The following is a 17,924-nucleotide window of genomic DNA, read 5'->3' as shown; positions in this document are numbered from 1 at the left end:
TTGAAGGTAGGATGTAGGTAGAAAGACGCGATTTTGGATGGGGTGTACGGCATGGCCGGGTGTACGGGACGGCCGGGAATTACGTTACTTAGAGTTAGTTTAATCGCTTGAAAAGCCCCCACTCTTCCGTCAAACCACCGAAGGGAGAAGCGCAAGTGCGGGCTCGTCTATTCGTTGAAAAAGTTGAATGTTTATCACGCAGAATACTAAGGTGGACGCATAGGCGTGATCAATTACTGTATACAATCTTCGCGCGACAACGAAGATGACGAGGGAGGAGGACGACATGGTCACGTGATATGTATCCGCCGAATCCCTCTCTGATATCGGGCCAATCTCGGGATCACCCTCAGCTGCAAGTGTACGTCCGGCAGCAACCCCCCTCGTTGAGTAGGTTGAGATCCAATTCCTAGTCTCTGGCTCAGTCCTCAGAGAAGCGAAAATGAGTTTAGATTGATTAGAGTCCCCCTTAACACTTGGGCAGTAGAGCTCTGAAGATTCGAATTCTGCATCAGATTCAGAGTCATGGGGAAAATGGCACTTTTGTTTCGGCATCGAGTCATCGACCGAGAAGGTCAAAACGCCCTCCAGGCAGCAAGGCAGGCATTCTCCTCATCGCGCGGTGGGCTACGTCTTTGAAATTTCCGGTATAAGATCAATCATCCTTGTTTGGCCCCATGGGCCCACACATGAATCTGGCTGAACTTTTGTTCACATGAACTCGCTTGATCCCTTTTCGATGGCTAGATCAGAGGCTCCATGTCGAAGTTCATGATAGCATAGATTTCACGTCGCCACATGAGACAAACCAAAGCTGAGACGACGATAGCCCGAGAATTTTCATGATTGGTTTTGAGGCAACGAGGTACATTTCGCGCACCCGGACACGGTTCTGGTCATCTTCAGCTTAGAGTTGCGTGACTATGCTGCGCATGAGTGATGCGCAGCGTGTGATTCATTGAGACACCGGCTATTGCACGCAAGCATCTCAAGCCAGCCATTTCCACTTCACCGCGCTTAATCGTGTCCAGAGCTCCAAAATGTATCGAAGGGATGGCGCTCGAAAACGTGGCCAGCGAACCACCACATCTATTTCACCTAGACATCATGCCCGCCTGCCGGAAGAGGATCAAACCGGTCTTGCGAGATTGCGGCATCTTACTTGGGTCTGTAATTTCATGAGCCGCCCTCATTTCAGTGTGTTGCTATGCTGACCAGTAACCATCTTAAAATAGGCCTGGTTCGCATTGCTCATGGCGACTGGAGGCTTGGCTCCTCTTCTGTCACCACAAACGCAGCCACACTTTTTCCAAGGGCTGGACGTCATTGGAAAAGTGGTCTACATCTGCGATCTGGTCATCTTTAGCACTCTTATCACGGCCATGATCTATCGCTTCATACGCTGGCCCAAGACCATGCGTTCAAGTGCGACTCAGCCGAGGGAAAGTATTTTCATACCCACTATGTCCATCTGTCTTGCCAGCATGATTGCGTCGAACTCACCGTACGGTATTCCATCCAGTGGGCCTTGGCTATTGGTCACTTATCGCGTTCTCTTTTGGATCTACTATGCGGTCACCTTCTATCTCTGGCTCTTCATCAGTGCCGACCTGCATCTGGAAGACATGACGCCAGCGTGGGATTTGCCAATCTTACCATTCATGCTCTCCGGTACCATTGCATCAGTGGGGGTCAGCGAATAGCCGCCTTTCCATGCTCTTACCATGATCGTCGCTGGATTGACGGCACAGGGCTTGGGGTTTCTCGTCAGTTCTGCCATGTTCACTGTGTATTTGCGGTGGATGACCGTGTTTGGCCTGCCTGAGCCATCGTCTCGCCCGGCAATATTCATTGCGGTGGGCTCGCCTGCATTCACTTCACTTGCAATCATTTGGATGGCAAGAGCTTATCCGTCTCAAATGCAAATGTTTGGTCAGCTCAGATAACCGCTCAGGTGTTGAACATTGTTGCAAGCGTCTCGTCCATTTTCATGTGGTGCTTATCTTTCTGGCTCTTCTCCATCGCGATGGTGGCGTGTTTGCTCGCTGCACGGGAGATGCGATTCAGCTTGAGCTGGCGGTCCTTTGTATTTCCCAATATTGGTTTGATCATTGCAACGATCAGTATTGGTCGGCAATTGCAAAGTGAGGTCATTCTCTGGGTCGGTAGTGTTGCAACAATTCTGATGGCCATGTTGTACTTGTTCATTGCGACGATGCATGTCAGGGCTGTCATCAAACATCAGATTCTATGCAAAGGCCAAGACGAGGACATGTACGAGCGAGAAGCTCAACCGAAGACTGAAAAAATCCCCGAATATCAGGATATCGGGGATGCGCAATGCCAGAAACGAGACCAAAGATGTTGATAATGCATTCCATTTGCAAAGACGGGAGAGGCTTTCGGTTGAAGAAGTGACTCTGTAGGACTTTGGAGCCGATCGTGGGATTAAGACACATCTGAATGACGGTTGCCCATTGATGATGTATGTCACTAATACTTTTTTCCTTGTATCGTGCTCGGCATAGCGATATCGCTCGACTTGGTTCTCTTATCATACAACTAAGAGTCCAAAAAGCCGCCCAGAGGTCCGCCGTAGCTTCACAGACCAGGAACAGGTACTCTCCACCGTGCCTTTGACGATTGGCTTGATATTTCCAGCATCTTTCGTGAAACTAACCGTACTCGGCCGGTGTGAACTTACGCGAGAGGAAGCGAGTGGAGATTTGGCCGATCTTCGTCGCAAACCTTTTCCCGAAGTTTGGACCTTGGGGAGATCATTTAATAGAGGCAGGATCTGAGGCTAGGAAATGATACGCAAAATGGAAGGATATTGACTGATGCCTTGTACGATTGTCGTGCTCCCCTGCTCATATGACCGAGAAATTTTGAACGTATGGTGTGAAGTGTGGGTAACTTGGCACCCTCGGACTTGGACCTGATTGTGAAGTATGATAAGAGTCGTGCATAGGACGCGTGCACGTGTATCCACTTCGAGCTGACTAGCGCGGAGCTTGTCCGAGTTGGAGATCTCGGAAGAGAATCGGCTTCGTCTTCAAAGCTTGTTTTCTGCGCCGAGAATGCCGAATGTGATTCGAGGGCGGAATTTTGATCTTCCGCGGATATAGCGAGCCCAGGTCGGGCCCCATCCTGTACCCATCCCGGCAAATGAGATCAACTGCTTTGAATCATTATCACTGATCGAAAAGAGCAAGAGAAGATCAGTAGCCACTTCAGGAAGAACTTTATGGGAATGGGTTGGGGGTCGAAGCTGGTTGCAAGCTGGGGAAATCCCACAAACAGAATATGGAGATGAGGGGCGAAAATGGGGCGAGAGTACCAAGCATACATAAGGTACCTTGGTAATCATGAGATTTATCTTTGAAGAAGCATTCATCCATTTTCTTCGATCCTTCCGACCTTCATCGTGGTCTATACTTTGGCACTGAGGTGAAGTTTGGATCCCATTCAATGGCGCGGTACTTGGGTTTGCGAGGCCATCGCCTCAACTTGGCGACCATCTTGCTGGTTGTCTTACCGGCGTACATGTGCTTTGGTTACAATCTGGCGGTGGCTGGAGGGCTACTCACTATGCCTTCGTTCATTCAAGAATTCCCCGACTTGGATACGGTCAATGATTCTAGCGTTCACAGGTCGAATGTTCAAGGTATGTTGCTTTTGCATCGGTGTTTCCAAATGGCATAGAACCAGCTTTAACTGATGTACCATTCTTTTTTTTTTTGCTGGCTTCAGGTACCGTCATTGCGCTCTTCACCCTGGGTGGTATGTTTGGTGCATTGTCGACCATCTTCTTGGGCGACTTTCTCGGTCGGCGGCGGGTCATTTTCATCGGCTCGGCGTTGGTGATCGTAGGCTCTTTACTCATGTCGTCCTCGTATTCACTCGCTCAATTCATCGTGGCGCGCTTGGTTCAAGGCCTCGGAACTGGTGCGACAACCGCCACAGTACCCGTGTGGCAGTCAGAGATCTCGGGCTCGGCGCATCGCGGCGCTCACGTCGTCACAGAAGGGCTCTTTGTCGCTGTCGGTATCGCAGTCTCGTTATGGATCGATTTGGGCTTCTCGTTCGTTGACACCAGCTCGGTCGCATGGCGAGTTCCTCTCATCCTTCAGACGTCGTTGGTCATCATCGTCATGATGTTTGTCCTCTTGCTGCCGGAGTCGCCGCGCTGGCTCGTGGGAACGGATCAGTTGGAGAGCGCTCGCGAGACCATCAGCGCTCTACGGGAGCTGGATGCCCACAGCGACGCAGTCCAGGAGGAAATCTGCACCATTCAGTCTTCACTTGAAAAAGTCAAGAACAGCACCCGCTGGGACATTCTGGGCATGGGAGAGAAGCGCAATGCACACCGATTGATCCTGGGCATGACTGGTCAGTCCTTCGGCCAGCTTTGCGGCGTCAACTCCCTGACTTTTTACGCCACCATCATCTTCGAACAACGCCTCAACATGCACGGCACGGAATCTCGAATTCTCAGCGCTGCAATGGTGACCACGCAAATCTTCGGGGCTCTTGCAGCCGTGCTCACAATCGATCGCTGGGGCCGTCGCCCTCTGATGCTGACCAGTGCGACCGGCATGTGCTGCGCGATGGCTGTTATGAGCGGCACAAGCTCGGTGCCCGGGAACCACGCGGCGTCGATTGTCGCCGTGGTCGCGCTGTACGCCTTCAACCTGTTCTATCCCTTTGGTTTCCTGGGCCTTCCATTCTTGTACTCGTCCGAAATCGCACCACCCCACCTTCGCGCTCGGATCAGTGGTCTTTCCAACTGTATGACCTGGCTGTTTAACTTTGTGGTGGTGGAAGTCACCCCGACTGGCTTCCGAACCATCAGCTACCGATACTACATCATCTGGACGGTGATCAACTTTGCCATTGCGGTGACTGTCCACTTCTTCTTCCCCGAGACCAATGGGAGATCTTTGGAAGAGATGGATGAGATCTTCATGAAGACGTCGAATATTTTCGAGGCGCCAAGAGTTGCCAAGCACATGCCAAAAAGCTTACATGTGGAAAACCAATTCGAAGTCAGTGAGGCTTGATCTATGGCCCTCGCCACGACAGTTCTATCTGAAGTGAATTAAAAGGAAAGTTTGTACAAGCATAACTATATCTCGTCCCAATTTTGAGTAGATTTATGTAATTGAGATGCATGGAACGAGTATGACCTAGACGGCCAATTTTCCCTTTTCTATGAACCTTGTGAAAGGGGGACAGTCTACATACTGTACATCATTGATCATCCTGTCGGCCGGCGACCTATCTGTCCACCGAGATGAGCGCCACTCGCAGAAAAGCAAGTCCAACCCACCTTGACTCTCGCCCCTCGGGACTCTTGCGTCAATTTGCTCCACAACGTATTTTCAAAGTATCCGTATCTAGTCCACATGGCGAAGTGATGCTATCTTCGTTTAGTAAAATCAAGCCTTTTCCGGACGGATAAAGACAGACAGAGAAAGAGACAGAGAAAGAGACAGAGAAAGAGACAGAGAAAGAGACAGATAAGCTAGACAGATAAGCTAGACATGTCTCTTACGAATTTTCATCTGGTCTTACCCTTCTTCCGCCCCCACGCGAACCCGCATGACCGTCTTATCAACGCTCGCATTGCAGGGACCCCAAATGACAGCTCACAGCATCCATGGACAGGGGTGTACCCGGGCTGACAAAGATGGTGCACTGTTTCCAAATTCAAGCCCGAGGGCTCTGTCCGACATGGCATGGCCGGGCGAGAGCCGGAGTCATCAGAGACGAGATGATACTTCGACCATAGGGTAGGGCAGCTGATTCTTGTTCCATGTATGGATTGCCTTTCGGAAAAATGCGGGCAGTAGAGGTTTGAGATGATTTCGCGGATATGAGAGCTTGGCCTCTGAAGCTGTCAGATATGGATACAACCAGGTCTCTTCCACAGGGAGGAAACAGAAGTCACCACTATCTGGAAGCCCGTTGTGGATCTTTAACCTTGTAGGTTGGATCGGGGGATTCTTCTAAGACGAAGCCGAAGTGAAGACGATGGTGTCCCTCTCTTTGATGTCTCACCACTGGTGATGGCCAGTCGAAGTCAGGATTATATTGAGCAGTTCGTTGTTAGGCTCTCAAAACTATCAAGTACATATTTAAAGTTAGAACCTCCGAAATCTAAATTATTGGCGACGTGCAGTTCATTTTAGTGGTTGAACTGCCCATTTTGAATCAGATGGAAGCTCGGCAAGTGAATGGGATGAAATGTCATGAGGGTTAGATGTCTGGAAAAGAAGCATATATACAGTATGAGTGAGAGGTGGTCGGACACGGTGTCTATCATAACAGATGCAAGCGCTCTATCGCTCCAAAACGTCAAAGATGTCGCATCTAGTTTTGCCTTCCTCTTCGCATGCAGCTGACTCAACATCATAACCTCGTCCAGGAGGCTCCTCGGAGAAAGGGAAAAAATAAGTATAAACAGGGGGTAAATCGCCAAAAGAAGAAAAACACGAAATCATGAATCCGTGGGAGCCTGTCCCTCCAAGAGATTGCTATTGCCCATGATTTACTCAGGGGCAGCGCAAGTGAAAACACCGCGAACGGTTCCTTGGTTGTAGTTGTTGATCTGTGGAAAGGGAGAAAAATAAGAGTTAGCATTGCGGTGATTCGTCATGGGCCAGGGGGGCACAGAGCGAGGAAGCGAACAGGAAAAGCTTACAATATCAGCGATACTGGTGTAGGTACCGGCCACCAAGATGACCAAGCCAATCACGAGAATAAAGGCATTGAGAACGGCAAACATCAGATTCTTGGGCTCGGTCCAGCTGCCCTTGCGAACCAAGAGGAACCACATCAACGAGGGGAAGTAGAAACTGAAGCCCGAAATGAACAGTGCTGAGGACAGAGACAGAAGGTCACTGAAGAAGGGGATCACTTCCGCGATGATGAATGCAACAACAGTGCCAGCGGCAATGATTCCCAACCACGTGAGCCAGCCCATCTTGGTGTTGATGAATCGGACGGGAGAATTAGCGAAGATGCGGCCGTGCACGAGACGGCCAAAGACAACGGTGTTGATGGATCCACTGATGAAGATCACGGGCAGGGCGACACCAAAGGCGACGCGGCTAAGGGTGTGTCCGGCCGAGAGGAGCGCGGGACTCTTGACGTCCTCACCCACAAAGGCGTAGATGGTCGCGCCAGTGACGGTGTAGATGACAATCTCCGTGATACCGAGAGCCCAGACTGACTTGGGGAAATCACTGGGCGTGTGCATCTCGTCCATGAAGGAGAACTGACACATGGCGAAACTGTAGGCGAAGATGATGTTGGAGATGGCGATAAAGGCCTCGGTGAAGCTCAGATCAGGCTTGGGCCATGCGGACCAATTCACCGCGGCGAGCCCACCCGGGGCATTTGTCGCCTGCACGCCGGTACCGATGATGGTGATACCAATGGCAATCACGATGGAGGCGAAATCCACATAGCCGAGAATTGCGACTTCGGTGAAGCTGGGTGGGACCGCGAGTAGGAACAAGATGATGGCCGAGATGACGGCAAAGATGACGGAACAGATACCACTCTCGGTGATGTTCTGGAACGCGATAGTACCCGTGAGACAGTGCGATCCGGTGAGCAGGATCAACTGCAACGCCAGCATCAGGTTGATCAACTCGTAACCGAAACGACCCCACATGAGACGGCCCGCGTCGGCGTAATTGGCGACCTCGGGGAAGAGCAGCTTCACCTGTCCGACAATGTAACTTGTGTAGATGGCCACGAGCCCCAATCCCACACAGGAGATGACACCGGCCACCATGCCCAGCTTGGCGAATGTGGAGGGGATGGAGAGACTGCCCAGGGCGATGGCCTCGACGATGAGGACCACGGTGAGTCGTTTCCACCCGAGACGACTGAATTTTTGAATGCCATGGTCGATGACATGACGCTCGGCCTCACTCATCTCCCCCACGAGGTCCTTGTCGAACGCGGGGGGCTCCTCTTGCTGCATTCTCTTCTTCTCACCCACCGACTCCAGCCCGACGCTGGAGTCATTGCCGCTGGAAACCTCGTCGACGTAACCCATAATGACGGGAGACTGTGTTCTTGTGTGTTGGCTGCGAAAGCGAGAGAAGGAGGCCCAGGTGGAAGAGGAATCGAGATTGATCGGTCAGGAGGAGGAAAGAGGTCAATGAAGAAAGAAGAAGGATGAGAAGATTGAGAAGGAAGAAGAGTGCCAACTCTGCACTCGATCAGGACGAATTGGATCGAGAAGAGAGGTCAAGCAAGGACGATGTCGAAAACCACATGGGAAGACGGGGAAGACGGGGAAGACGGGGAAATCATGATGGTATATAAGAGCGGGAGACGCGACTTCATCTTGCGTCTCCCTCGCTCTCTCGTTCTCCATGTGCTACACTGCCAATCCGGCGTTATCTCTGGGGAATCACCGCCATGAGTTTAGTTTTCGTGAGTGGAACCCCGACTGGGGATGGTGCTGGTTCAACTTGGGGTGGAGATGTGTGCGTGTGTGCGTTCCAACCCAAAAGAAGGTGGATGAGGTGGATGAGGGCAAGATTGGGTCATTGCCGTGACACACCGGAATGAATAATGCACCAGCAAAAGATTCCTTGAATAATCATCGTCGTAATAATCCCCTCGGGCACGTTGCATCTTCGGCGGCCTTCTGTGCAGCGGGGATCGACAGTCAAGAACTGCTGAGAGCGAGATTTTACTCCATTCGGGACTAATTTCTCTATTTCTCAATTTCTCTATTTCTCTATTTCCCTTGTTCTCTTTTTCTCTTGTTCTTTTTTTTCCTATTTTCTTATTTTATTGCTTCTTGATCAAGGAAGAAAATTTCGTTTTGAAAATTCACTGTGGAATAATCGACGTTTCGAAATTCTCGTGATAATAGTGGATCCATGATCGAACGATGGGCCGTGGTTGAGGTGTAGATTGGCCAGATCACTCGGTGTGACGACCCACTATGTCAGTCACTGGGGTTTATGGTGCGTCTGGCTGGTCCCACCCTGCTCCACTTGGCGCCCAGCCGTTGCCTCTCTGGGACGGCCAACTCGGTGATCGACCGCTTCAGCACGAGAGGGACCGCAAGCAGCCGCTCGTCATCCAGGTCGGACAAGCTGGAAACATGAAGAGAGTCTTCGAGTTTGACGGGTTGCGCACGATTCTCGTGTCCAAGGGGTATGCTGACGAGAGAACTCACTTTTCAAGTTCCTCCCGAAAGTCAGAGTGGAAGGATTTCTCTCCCAAGAAAGCGGTCGCATGAATTCATGTTCTGAGAGTGATGGGGGAGGAATGAGTCCGAGATTCTCGTCAGGGCCGGAGAATTCTCGGCGTGTGCAACATTCATGGATTTGGATGGTGTGACAGTACAAGTCCTGCTGATAACGACGATAATATATAGGAATCGACCTCAGAGATGAGGATGATCCGGCATCATCGTGCGATACAGATACCTGCCTAGCTTAGGGTTTCTAACTATCATCTCTCTTCCGGCTTCAGATGAGGTATCAGCTGTACAACAACACCTTAGGTCCGAACCTCGCGGTGACCTATGCTATTCTACTCCTTGGAAAACGTGTGAAGGTTGATCATGAACTCCCCTGTATCTCTTTTGCGGGCAGTTCCAACTTCCAACCGACCTCCCGTCCAAGGATAATTTTGACTGTACATTTCAGCGTCTCTCTCCCCCAGCGGGTTTCACCTTCTTGCCTCCCCCAAAACGGGGCCAGGACCCAACGAAACGGGGATGGAACCATGGTGAATGGGAGAGGATCCAGAGTCCCGCGAGAGAGACATCTTAGGTAACACAAACTGCAACATTGGCTCCCCTCTGCTCTTCGCGGCCCATCGTGTGTCCACTTTCCTCGCCAACTTTGGCTTCACGATGTCATTCGGGGGCATAGTCGAATGGAGTCACGGAGTCCAGTCTCCCCGCGTCTGCATCGCATTGGTCTCCCCAAGATACAGAGATGCGGGGGAGCATGTCGTGAAGCTGGGGAAAAGAGCACGGTAGTACTGTACAGAATCAAAAGACGCTGCAAGGATTTAAACTCATATCAGAATCTACTCGATTCGTGATATCGCGCAGAGTGACCCTTGGGACGCAGGATCGGGGCGCAAGGGAGATCGATATCAAGTAACCAAATTGACTTTCTCACTCCCTTGCCTTTTTTTTTTTCTTCTTCTTTTTTTTTCTCGCTCTCGGGTCTCTGGTTCCCTTCTTCCAGAAAGTTTCCCAGCCAAGCCGCCTCAGCCACAAGCGACCGATCTTGACTTTTTGACTCTCTTAGCCCAGTTTTCGGGACCGCGCAGCCAGTCCGGTAAGTCCGAGGCAGCCCCCAACGACGGGATTGGCCTTGCGCTTGCTGCTGTCATGATGATTCCCGCGACTCCCGTCATCGGAATCCTGACTAGCGACCGGTGATGCTCTCGGCGAAATGCCGAATGGGTACAATGCGAGGCAAAAGCATTCCTTTCTCCGCCAAGGAAACAGCCGGTTCGACAACCTTACTCTTTCTCTCAAATCTTCACCCTGACCAAGTCAAGCTTCGTCCCTGGGCCCAGAGGGCCCTCTGGGCCCTCGGGACCAAGGCTAGATTCTGTTCGCCAATGGAGCCCAGGCAGTCTTGTAATCGGTGGAGAGGAAGAAGACCCCGGCAGCGAAGGTCCGACAATTCCAGTCGGAATACTGGCTGCAAGGTCACGTGGCTCCCCCCAAAGTGGCCACCGGAGAGTGAGCCGTGACAGCCGTCTGAGGAGAGAAGCGGCGAGCAGGGCCCCACCTGCGGTACTTCCATGATGGAGATCTCTTCACCCGCCAGCCTACCTTAGTAACTTCACCTTGCAATTACTAATAATATTGTCGATTGGGTTTTTCGACTTTGGAGGTGCCTTTGAATGATGGCTGATCTGTTCCTGAAGGGTCAACCACACAACTACGGTGCACTGTGCAGTAGTGTGCTGCCAGTCTCATACTTGGTAGCCTCTAAGCACGATGGAGGGGCCACTGCTAAACCTGACACCAGTCATAGCACTCACAGTCTCACTGCCACCCCCAGCATGAGAAGATGACATCCACAATCCACGAAGCGCGGTTGCAGGTCTCGGTCTCGGTCCCTGGCGTTGATCCTGAAGAGTCTCGACTCTCGACTGCTCTGTTTCCCCAGTTTGATCGCTTCTTGTTCCTCCATTTCCCCCGCAAAGGTCTTCCCCACTCCCGTGCTCGACCCCAGAGAAAAGCAGTTCAGAATGGCAGACTACCCCGGCTTTCCCCGTATTCATTACTTAACAAAATCGCTGCAGCCGCGCCTCCAGAGTTCTGAAGTGGATAGCTCTGGTTCAGTGCTGACGAGATGACCATGGCCCGCCTGATCAAGAAATCAACAAAAGTCAATGAGATCCGACCATGCGAGAACCTAATCCCGCTTCGGTACTTGCCATTGGCGCACTTGTGACCCTTGCCGGAGGTAGTGCCACGAAGTCAAGATGTGGCCAAGCAGGAGAAGGAGACTTTCTCGAGCCTTTTTTTTGACTTTCACACCGAGTCGGACGGCCCGCACCAGCGCCACTAAGGAGCCAGCCATACGGAATTCGGAGCTCAGGGCACTTCACCTGGAATAAGGCGTAGCGTCAAAGTCTACTCCAACACACAAACAAAATAGGAGCAAGGACCAAGAGCCCTGCCCTGGCGTTTCTGTGATTCGTCATCTTCGCCGATCCAAAGGTTTCTCCAATATATCAATTCTGTGGGGCAGAGAGTAGCTCCAGACTTGAATGTTGGAAAATCATCGGGGTGCAGATGAGATTGAGTCCGCCTCATTGTGAATCACCTCCGGTTAAGCTCGGAGTGCGGTCGCACGTCAAGGGGGGATCAGCGTAGTGTTCGAGCAGGATTGACGACTATCCGAACTGCTCGGTGGTTGTCTGTGTCCCTTCAGTGTGGACACCTTCCCAGCAACCGCCCACTGTCCACTCGCCCTGTAACCGTCTCGGCTAGGTTCACCTCATGGCCTTCTACGCCCGATGCAAGGGGGTGACGAAAACTCTCCCAACCCCTGCTCCCTCGTGGCTGAGCCTGGCGGATGAGTGTGTTTACTGCACAGAGGCACGGGAATACGACTTTCACGTGAATTGCACAATCGAGTGATGCTCTGCGGAGCCATGCTGCGAATCTCGTGGCTCCGCAAACGTGGCGAACCTTTGACGGCAATTGCACTCAAACAGGCTTCGAAGGGCAGCATCATCCTAGGCGTGCGCGGGCCGATCTCTTCTCCAAGTCGGGACAGAAAAGACAGTTTGCTAAAAAAGAGGCCTGTGCCCCCGGTAACCGGATCATATACGGTGATTGTGAGGTTTGAATTTAATGCGTCTACGAGACCGAGCCATCATCTTACCCCGAGCAGCTTCGGTCAAGGGACTTGATTGGCTTTAGTCCCTTCTGGACGTAAATAGCCGGATGGATGGCCTCATGCAACCGACCCAGCCTCATTGCTCCGGTAAGGAGCGAGGTTGAGCGTCAACTTCTGATCCACGAAGGAGGGCGTGCAAACCTAGTAGAGACTCAATCTGATCCGCTGGTGTCTCCCCCTCCACGTGAACAGACCTCAAGCCATTGAGGCCCGTCTAGTTGCGATGATCGGAGTCGCGCGCCACTTACGGTTCTATAGAAGAAAGCCACATTCCATGGTGGATTTTTGATGTGCTAATCGTTTGCAATGACTCCAACTGGTGTTTCACTTATTTCTCTCGTGTTCTGACCGATGAGGCACTTTCCGCAACACTAGGCAAGGGAATAACGCCCGGCTGAATTGAAGCTGGTCGAATGAGAACGGGCGCCGTGTATGCTGCAATCAGACCTGCGCGCTCCGCGTTACGCGCGCTGCCATCGTTCACAGTGGTCGTGGTCGTAAGTAGGGAGAGTCCCTCAAATTGGGCTGCATGGATACGAGCCTGGATGACAGCTTGTTGCACGCCGCGGCCGCGATATTCGGGCAGCGTGCTGTCCAGATACAGATAGGCCACGGCCTCATCTCCCTTGTAAGACTCAATTTTGGCCATTGCCGCCGACCCGGCAATCTGATCGTCGATCCGGGTAACAAACAACGCCGTATCTGTCCGCTCCGTTGCGATGCGAGCCAGCGTGCCCAGCAACTCTCGCGGGCGACCGTTGGTTTGAAATCCTGCAATCGATGATTCAATGAATTGCTCCCTCTCATGAGTGGATAACGGTTGCTGAATTTGACGAATCGTGACCTTGTCGAACGTACTTGTCGTTGCAGATCCGTCTAAAAGTTTGTCCACAAAGCCATGGTATGTGCTCAACATCACTCTTTCCTCATAACCACGGGCTATCAGGGACTCTAAGGTCATCGACGTCGCAAACGGACTGAGATGAACCTCCATGTCGAGTCCGGTTTCCAAGTACATTGATTCGAACTCTCGGAGTTCATCTTCACTGAGTGTCCCCTGGCTACCTAGTCCAACGGCCCTGTTCAACTTGCCCAGGAAAACAGGAAGGGTCCGAATGGCGATACCTCCCTTTGGTAATGGACGGCACATGACCCTTGGTCGGGATGAAGCTGGGAGCATATCTCTGCCTGGCGTTGATGGTGCATTTCCTCTGCGACTTCACACTGCAATACCACAAGCGCATTGGCCATGATTCCCGGTGAGACGACTCTTCATGTAGACTCTTGCGGGTTCTCTTTTAAGAGCAGGCAACTGTAGTTGACCAACGAGATTGTTTTTCGTGAGATGGTCGACTTCCTTACGAAGGAAAGCCGTCCGTCACAGCCCTGCGCCCCTACACGAGTGAGTCACCTCTTCGACAGATCAGCGCGAAATCACGTGCACAAAGTTAAGCAGTTTTCATTATGCTATGCTTCCGTTTGATACAATTTCCACATCGCAGTCGATGCATAGTAGCTCACCGCGTCTGCAGGTGGTTGCTATCTGACATATCTTGGGCCTCCAGTATGTCCCATTTTATGCTGATTCGGTACACTCACCGAGAATTGTCCTCTTAGAAGCTCATCGTCGCAACCCTCCAGCACCAATCTGTAGCCCTGATACCGAACATTTACCTGGTAAGCATGTGACTCTGCTAGGGCTGGGCTGGCTTAGAATCAGCCTCTTACTCACCACAATCCATCTTACTCTTTCTTTCTCCCCACCGTTGGCCATATCTACTGTTACCATCTCTCTTTTATTCGTCATCTCAATTCAGGCGTCATCGCGCAAGCCTGCAGGCTGACGCCCACGGTGGCCTTGCCAGTAGGTATACTCGTCTCACTATGTCACAGCAACCGTACAGCGATGAATTAATGGCTCGATCAATGATCCTGCTTGACTAGCCGATTTCCAGCATGGAATTAACCTGAACTTCCAACTGAGTATCTCCGCACGTTGAGTAGACTCGGAGATCAACCGACCTTCCCCACTTCCGTTGATTCGATGGAGGATCTTCGGGCGTGAACTCCACCCCATCGGCTGGCTCATCCGATGTTTTCATAATACATTCTTCCAGCACTCGGCAGCACCGGCCGTGATATCGGATAGCGAGGTGATCGTAAATACGTCAAATCAGGGGGTTCAGACCCTGTTCGACAATGCTGGTTCTCCTGATAAGAGGTTGGGACAAGACTAATCTCGCCGACCACTTACCTTGAAAATGCAGTGATGCGGGGGTTGAGGGGTTGTTCCTCGGGAGCAACTTGAAAGTACTCTGATCCAGCTCACTGGCTTCTTCGCATCGCTCTACTCTCATCGACTCTTTTCTCTCTCTCTCTCTCACACACACACCCTCACTCTCTATCATTTGTGTCAGTCAGCCATTGTCACTTTTGCTCCGAACTCGTCAGAATGACCTCGTCGTCAACACCCTCTCCTCAGCCACATGTCCCTCCTGCGGGGGTTTGGTGTCCTGCCGTCACATTTTTCAACCGTGCGAAAGACACCCTGAGTCTCTCCGCGCAGTCCCGATATTTTGAGTATCTATCAAAGACCGGACTTGCAGGACTAGTGATTCTAGGTACCAACTCAGAGGCATTTCTATTGACACGGGAAGAACGCGCCGAACTTATTGTCACTGCTCGTGCTGCCGTGGGACCTGATTTCCCATTGATGGCCGGCGTGGGTGCCCACTCAACCAAGCAGACTCTGGAACTGGCTCGCGATGCTGCTGAGGCAGGGGCAGACTATCTTCTCGTTCTTCCTCCTGCGTACTTTGGCAAAGCCACCAGTATGACCGTCGTCAAGCGCTTCTTTTCAGAAGTCGCAGCCAAGGCCCCGATTCCGGTTGTGTTGTACAATTTTCCCGGCGTGTGCAACGGAGTGGACATCGACTCGGACACGATTACGGCTATTGTCCGAGAGTCGGCAGCCACCAACCCGAACGGTCGGTCGAATGTGGTGGGTGTGAAGCTCACTTGTGGCTCAGTGGGCAAAATCACCCGACTGGCGACCACCTTCAAACAGAACGAGTTTGCGATCTTTGGCGGCCAGTCTGATTTCCTCGTGGGTGGCCTTGCTGCTGGTAGCGCCGGCTGCATTGCAGCTTTTGCCAACGTCTTTCCAAGGACGGTCTCACATATTTACACTCAGTACCAGCAAGGTCATCTGGACGAGGCCTGGCGGGTTCAGGGTCAAGCGGCCCTGGCCGAAAGCGCGATCAAGAGTGGAATTGCCGCGACAAAGTATGCAGTTGCTTACTGGACTGCTCCGGGGGCTGGAATCGCAGATGGCGAAGGGCTGCTTCACCCACGCCATCCATACGAGCCCGTGACAGAACCAGTCAAGGAGATGATTCGCACGACTATGGCGACTGTTGCAGACACCGAAAGAGAGCTGCTAAGGATCAGCGAAAGAAGTCCAATCGAAAGAGAACCATTCTGATTCAAGGGTATAAAGAACAGGAACCTACTAAATGACGGAGATGCCTGCCCTGGATAGTCAGGATCGGTCTTTGAATTGAGGATTACAAATACTTTTGATATAATCGCAGGACTCTCATCCCTTTCTTGAAAACATGATGACTTTGTCGAGCTTTAGCTCACCTTGAGCTCACCCCGAGATTTATCACGCAGGAGAATACAACCTACTCCTCGGTGAAGACTGTGTGTGTGAGCCTCATATGTATGACGAACCAACCGAATGTCCGACGCAACAGAACCCCCGAGCTAAAATCCTCGGCCAAGGGCTGGGATAGATAATTGAAGCACAACCCAGGCACCGTAGATAGAACACAGCATGCTGAAATAGCCGCGTGCGTCATTTAATTGGCAGCTTTGCCCTTGAGCCTGGTTGGGTTTCTTATAACGTTCACGTGAAAGAGTTTTGGAACTCAATGGTGAGGCATGCCCTTGGGCTGAGAACACTTTGCTCTTCTGATGCTTATTGTCAGGAATGGGCATACACAACTCAGATCGTCGGAACAATATGTGGAAAAGCCTCCTCGCCAACATTAGACCCCAAATATACGTACTACCTAGAAATGGCAAAAGGCGGATTGGGAAACAAAAGCTTCACCGCTAACTCTCACAAGGAATACACCGGAAAGATGAGTGTATGGATGGTGTTCAGACACGATTGTTCTGGGCAAAGTCGTCCGGGCTTTGGCTTGTTAGCAGTGTCCGACTGTCCGTCGTCCCAAAAGCCCAATTCTGCCCCCGGATCTCTCTGTCTCTCTTTCCTCCTTGACTATACTCATGGATCATTCGATTTTCACGAGACTTGGTCTCATACTTTGTTTTCTCAACAACGGGCCTGAGCTACAGTCAATAGCCTCCCATTTCCCTCTTATTGGCGCTATGTCACCTATCGCACTACCTACTCTACTGAGTCAAATACTGTCTTCCCAGAACCTGTCCGTTACTTTAGGTCGATGCGCGTGCCAAAACTCAATTCCTAAGAGCCAACTGCTGGAAACATTCAGCTGTGAGAGCTATCCGTCCGGCATGTGCCAAATATCGATTGACTGTCATCCAAGGTTCCGTCTTATACCGTAATGCATCTCTTGAAACTATCCGCGCATTTTGGGGCCTACGTGGAGATTCAAGTGCGTATCAAATGAACACCGTGGCAGATGTGTAGTCATCGACGAAGAATGCTTGCAGATGCTAAAAGACACAACGGTCGAAGCTCTGGAAGATGACTTGGCAGGCTACTCTCAAGACCACTGCAAAATATCATATGTTCAAGTTCTCAAGGTCTTTCTAGAGGTCGACCAGTATGATTCATTTCCAGTTCGGATGAAGTGCTGAACATTTGCGCTTTGGAGATTTTGTGGTCAAACATAGAACATGCAGTACCGATGAAGCTCTAGTGGGACACCACGGACGGCGAGGACGAAGGGATATACTGCGGATGGGTCATATAGGAAGATGTTTGTGTTTGTATGGCATGTGATACTGCCGTCTCACCGCAGCCCATAGCTTAGATAGAATCTCTCCTCGTTAGTCAATCTCACAGTCATCCTTCTCCCCCATCGTGCAGCTGCCGCTACTATAGCTGCATCCCACCAGTTCGCTGCATGAAGCTCTTGCGTATGAAGCTTAAAGGGGGCAAAATTGTCGCTCCGCCTCTGATCACAAGTATCTGAACTTTTAACTAAAATTTTTCTAGGGAATATCTTCCCTGTTGTTGCTACTCACCTTCAAGATTACAAGTCACATTTAATATACATCTTTACAAGTATGCTTCCATGGCACGCTCACCAGCGCCATGATATGCAAGAGTAGCTGGAGGGAATCTCAAAGGATAACCTTATCCACGTGACGAGCCTGTCTAGTTTCTAGCAATTTTGATGGGTTAGGCTTTCCATTGGTACAAGTTTTTGTTATTTAATATCTCTTATTTGATTCTGCTACGGGAGTAGGTAGCTTCTGAGGCAGGTCATTCTAAGTCAGGTAGAA

General features: G+C 51.2%; 8 protein-coding genes across 8 annotated transcripts; 6 read left to right on the top strand and 2 right to left on the bottom strand.

Moving 5' to 3' along the window:
• Positions 1–1,040: 1,040 nt before the first annotated feature.
• On the top strand, positions 1,041–2,368 carry N7539_006536 (tellurite-resistance/dicarboxylate transporter family protein; the record flags this gene model as incomplete). The annotated part of the gene is made up of 4 exons (XM_056936138.1): positions 1,041–1,166; positions 1,236–1,691; positions 1,752–1,856; positions 1,943–2,368. 4 exons carry the CDS (start codon positions 1,041–1,043, stop codon positions 2,366–2,368), a joined length of 1,113 nt encoding a protein of 370 aa, XP_056789062.1.
• A 1,103-nt stretch (positions 2,369–3,471) lies between these two features.
• Positions 3,472–5,063, top strand: N7539_006535 (sugar porter family MFS transporter; the record flags this gene model as incomplete). The annotated part of the gene is made up of 2 exons (XM_056936137.1): positions 3,472–3,667; positions 3,754–5,063. The coding sequence occupies 2 exons, from the start codon at positions 3,472–3,474 to the stop codon at positions 5,061–5,063; spliced, it is 1,506 nt and encodes a 501-aa protein (XP_056789061.1).
• A 1,490-nt stretch (positions 5,064–6,553) lies between these two features.
• On the bottom strand, positions 6,554–8,074 carry N7539_006534 (N amino acid transport system protein; the record flags this gene model as incomplete). Its single annotated transcript, XM_056936136.1, has 1 exon — positions 6,554–8,074. One exon carries the CDS (start codon positions 8,072–8,074, stop codon positions 6,554–6,556), a length of 1,521 nt encoding a protein of 506 aa, XP_056789060.1.
• A 903-nt stretch (positions 8,075–8,977) lies between these two features.
• On the top strand, positions 8,978–9,277 carry N7539_006533 (uncharacterized protein; the record flags this gene model as incomplete). The annotated part of the gene is made up of 1 exon (XM_056936135.1): positions 8,978–9,277. One exon carries the CDS (start codon positions 8,978–8,980, stop codon positions 9,275–9,277), a length of 300 nt encoding a protein of 99 aa, XP_056789059.1.
• A 3,473-nt stretch (positions 9,278–12,750) lies between these two features.
• Positions 12,751–13,572, bottom strand: N7539_006532 (uncharacterized protein; the record flags this gene model as incomplete). Its single annotated transcript, XM_056936134.1, has 1 exon — positions 12,751–13,572. One exon carries the CDS (start codon positions 13,570–13,572, stop codon positions 12,751–12,753), a length of 822 nt encoding a protein of 273 aa, XP_056789058.1.
• A 1,302-nt stretch (positions 13,573–14,874) lies between these two features.
• On the top strand, positions 14,875–15,906 carry N7539_006531 (dihydrodipicolinate synthase family protein; the record flags this gene model as incomplete). The annotated part of the gene is made up of 1 exon (XM_056936133.1): positions 14,875–15,906. The coding sequence occupies one exon, from the start codon at positions 14,875–14,877 to the stop codon at positions 15,904–15,906; it is 1,032 nt and encodes a 343-aa protein (XP_056789057.1).
• A 914-nt stretch (positions 15,907–16,820) lies between these two features.
• Positions 16,821–17,103, top strand: N7539_006530 (uncharacterized protein; the record flags this gene model as incomplete). Its single annotated transcript, XM_056936132.1, is given in 2 exon segments — positions 16,821–16,880; positions 16,891–17,103. 2 exon segments carry the CDS (start codon positions 16,821–16,823, stop codon positions 17,101–17,103), a joined length of 273 nt encoding a protein of 90 aa, XP_056789056.1.
• Positions 17,104–17,126: 23 nt separating this feature from the next.
• N7539_006529 (uncharacterized protein) lies at positions 17,127–17,335 on the top strand (the record flags this gene model as incomplete). Its single annotated transcript, XM_056936131.1, is given in 2 exon segments — positions 17,127–17,239; positions 17,257–17,335. 2 exon segments carry the CDS (start codon positions 17,127–17,129, stop codon positions 17,333–17,335), a joined length of 192 nt encoding a protein of 63 aa, XP_056789055.1.
• Positions 17,336–17,924: the final 589 nt, after the last annotated feature.

The sequence above is a fragment of the Penicillium diatomitis genome (genome assembly GCF_028827545.1).
Source record: "Penicillium diatomitis strain IBT 30728 chromosome Unknown utg000008l_segment0_segment0, whole genome shotgun sequence".
In the NCBI taxonomy this organism is placed as follows: domain Eukaryota; kingdom Fungi; phylum Ascomycota; class Eurotiomycetes; order Eurotiales; family Aspergillaceae; genus Penicillium; species Penicillium diatomitis.
The sequence above is the reverse complement of the archived record's forward strand: the minus strand, read 5'-3'. Positions and strand labels throughout refer to the sequence as shown.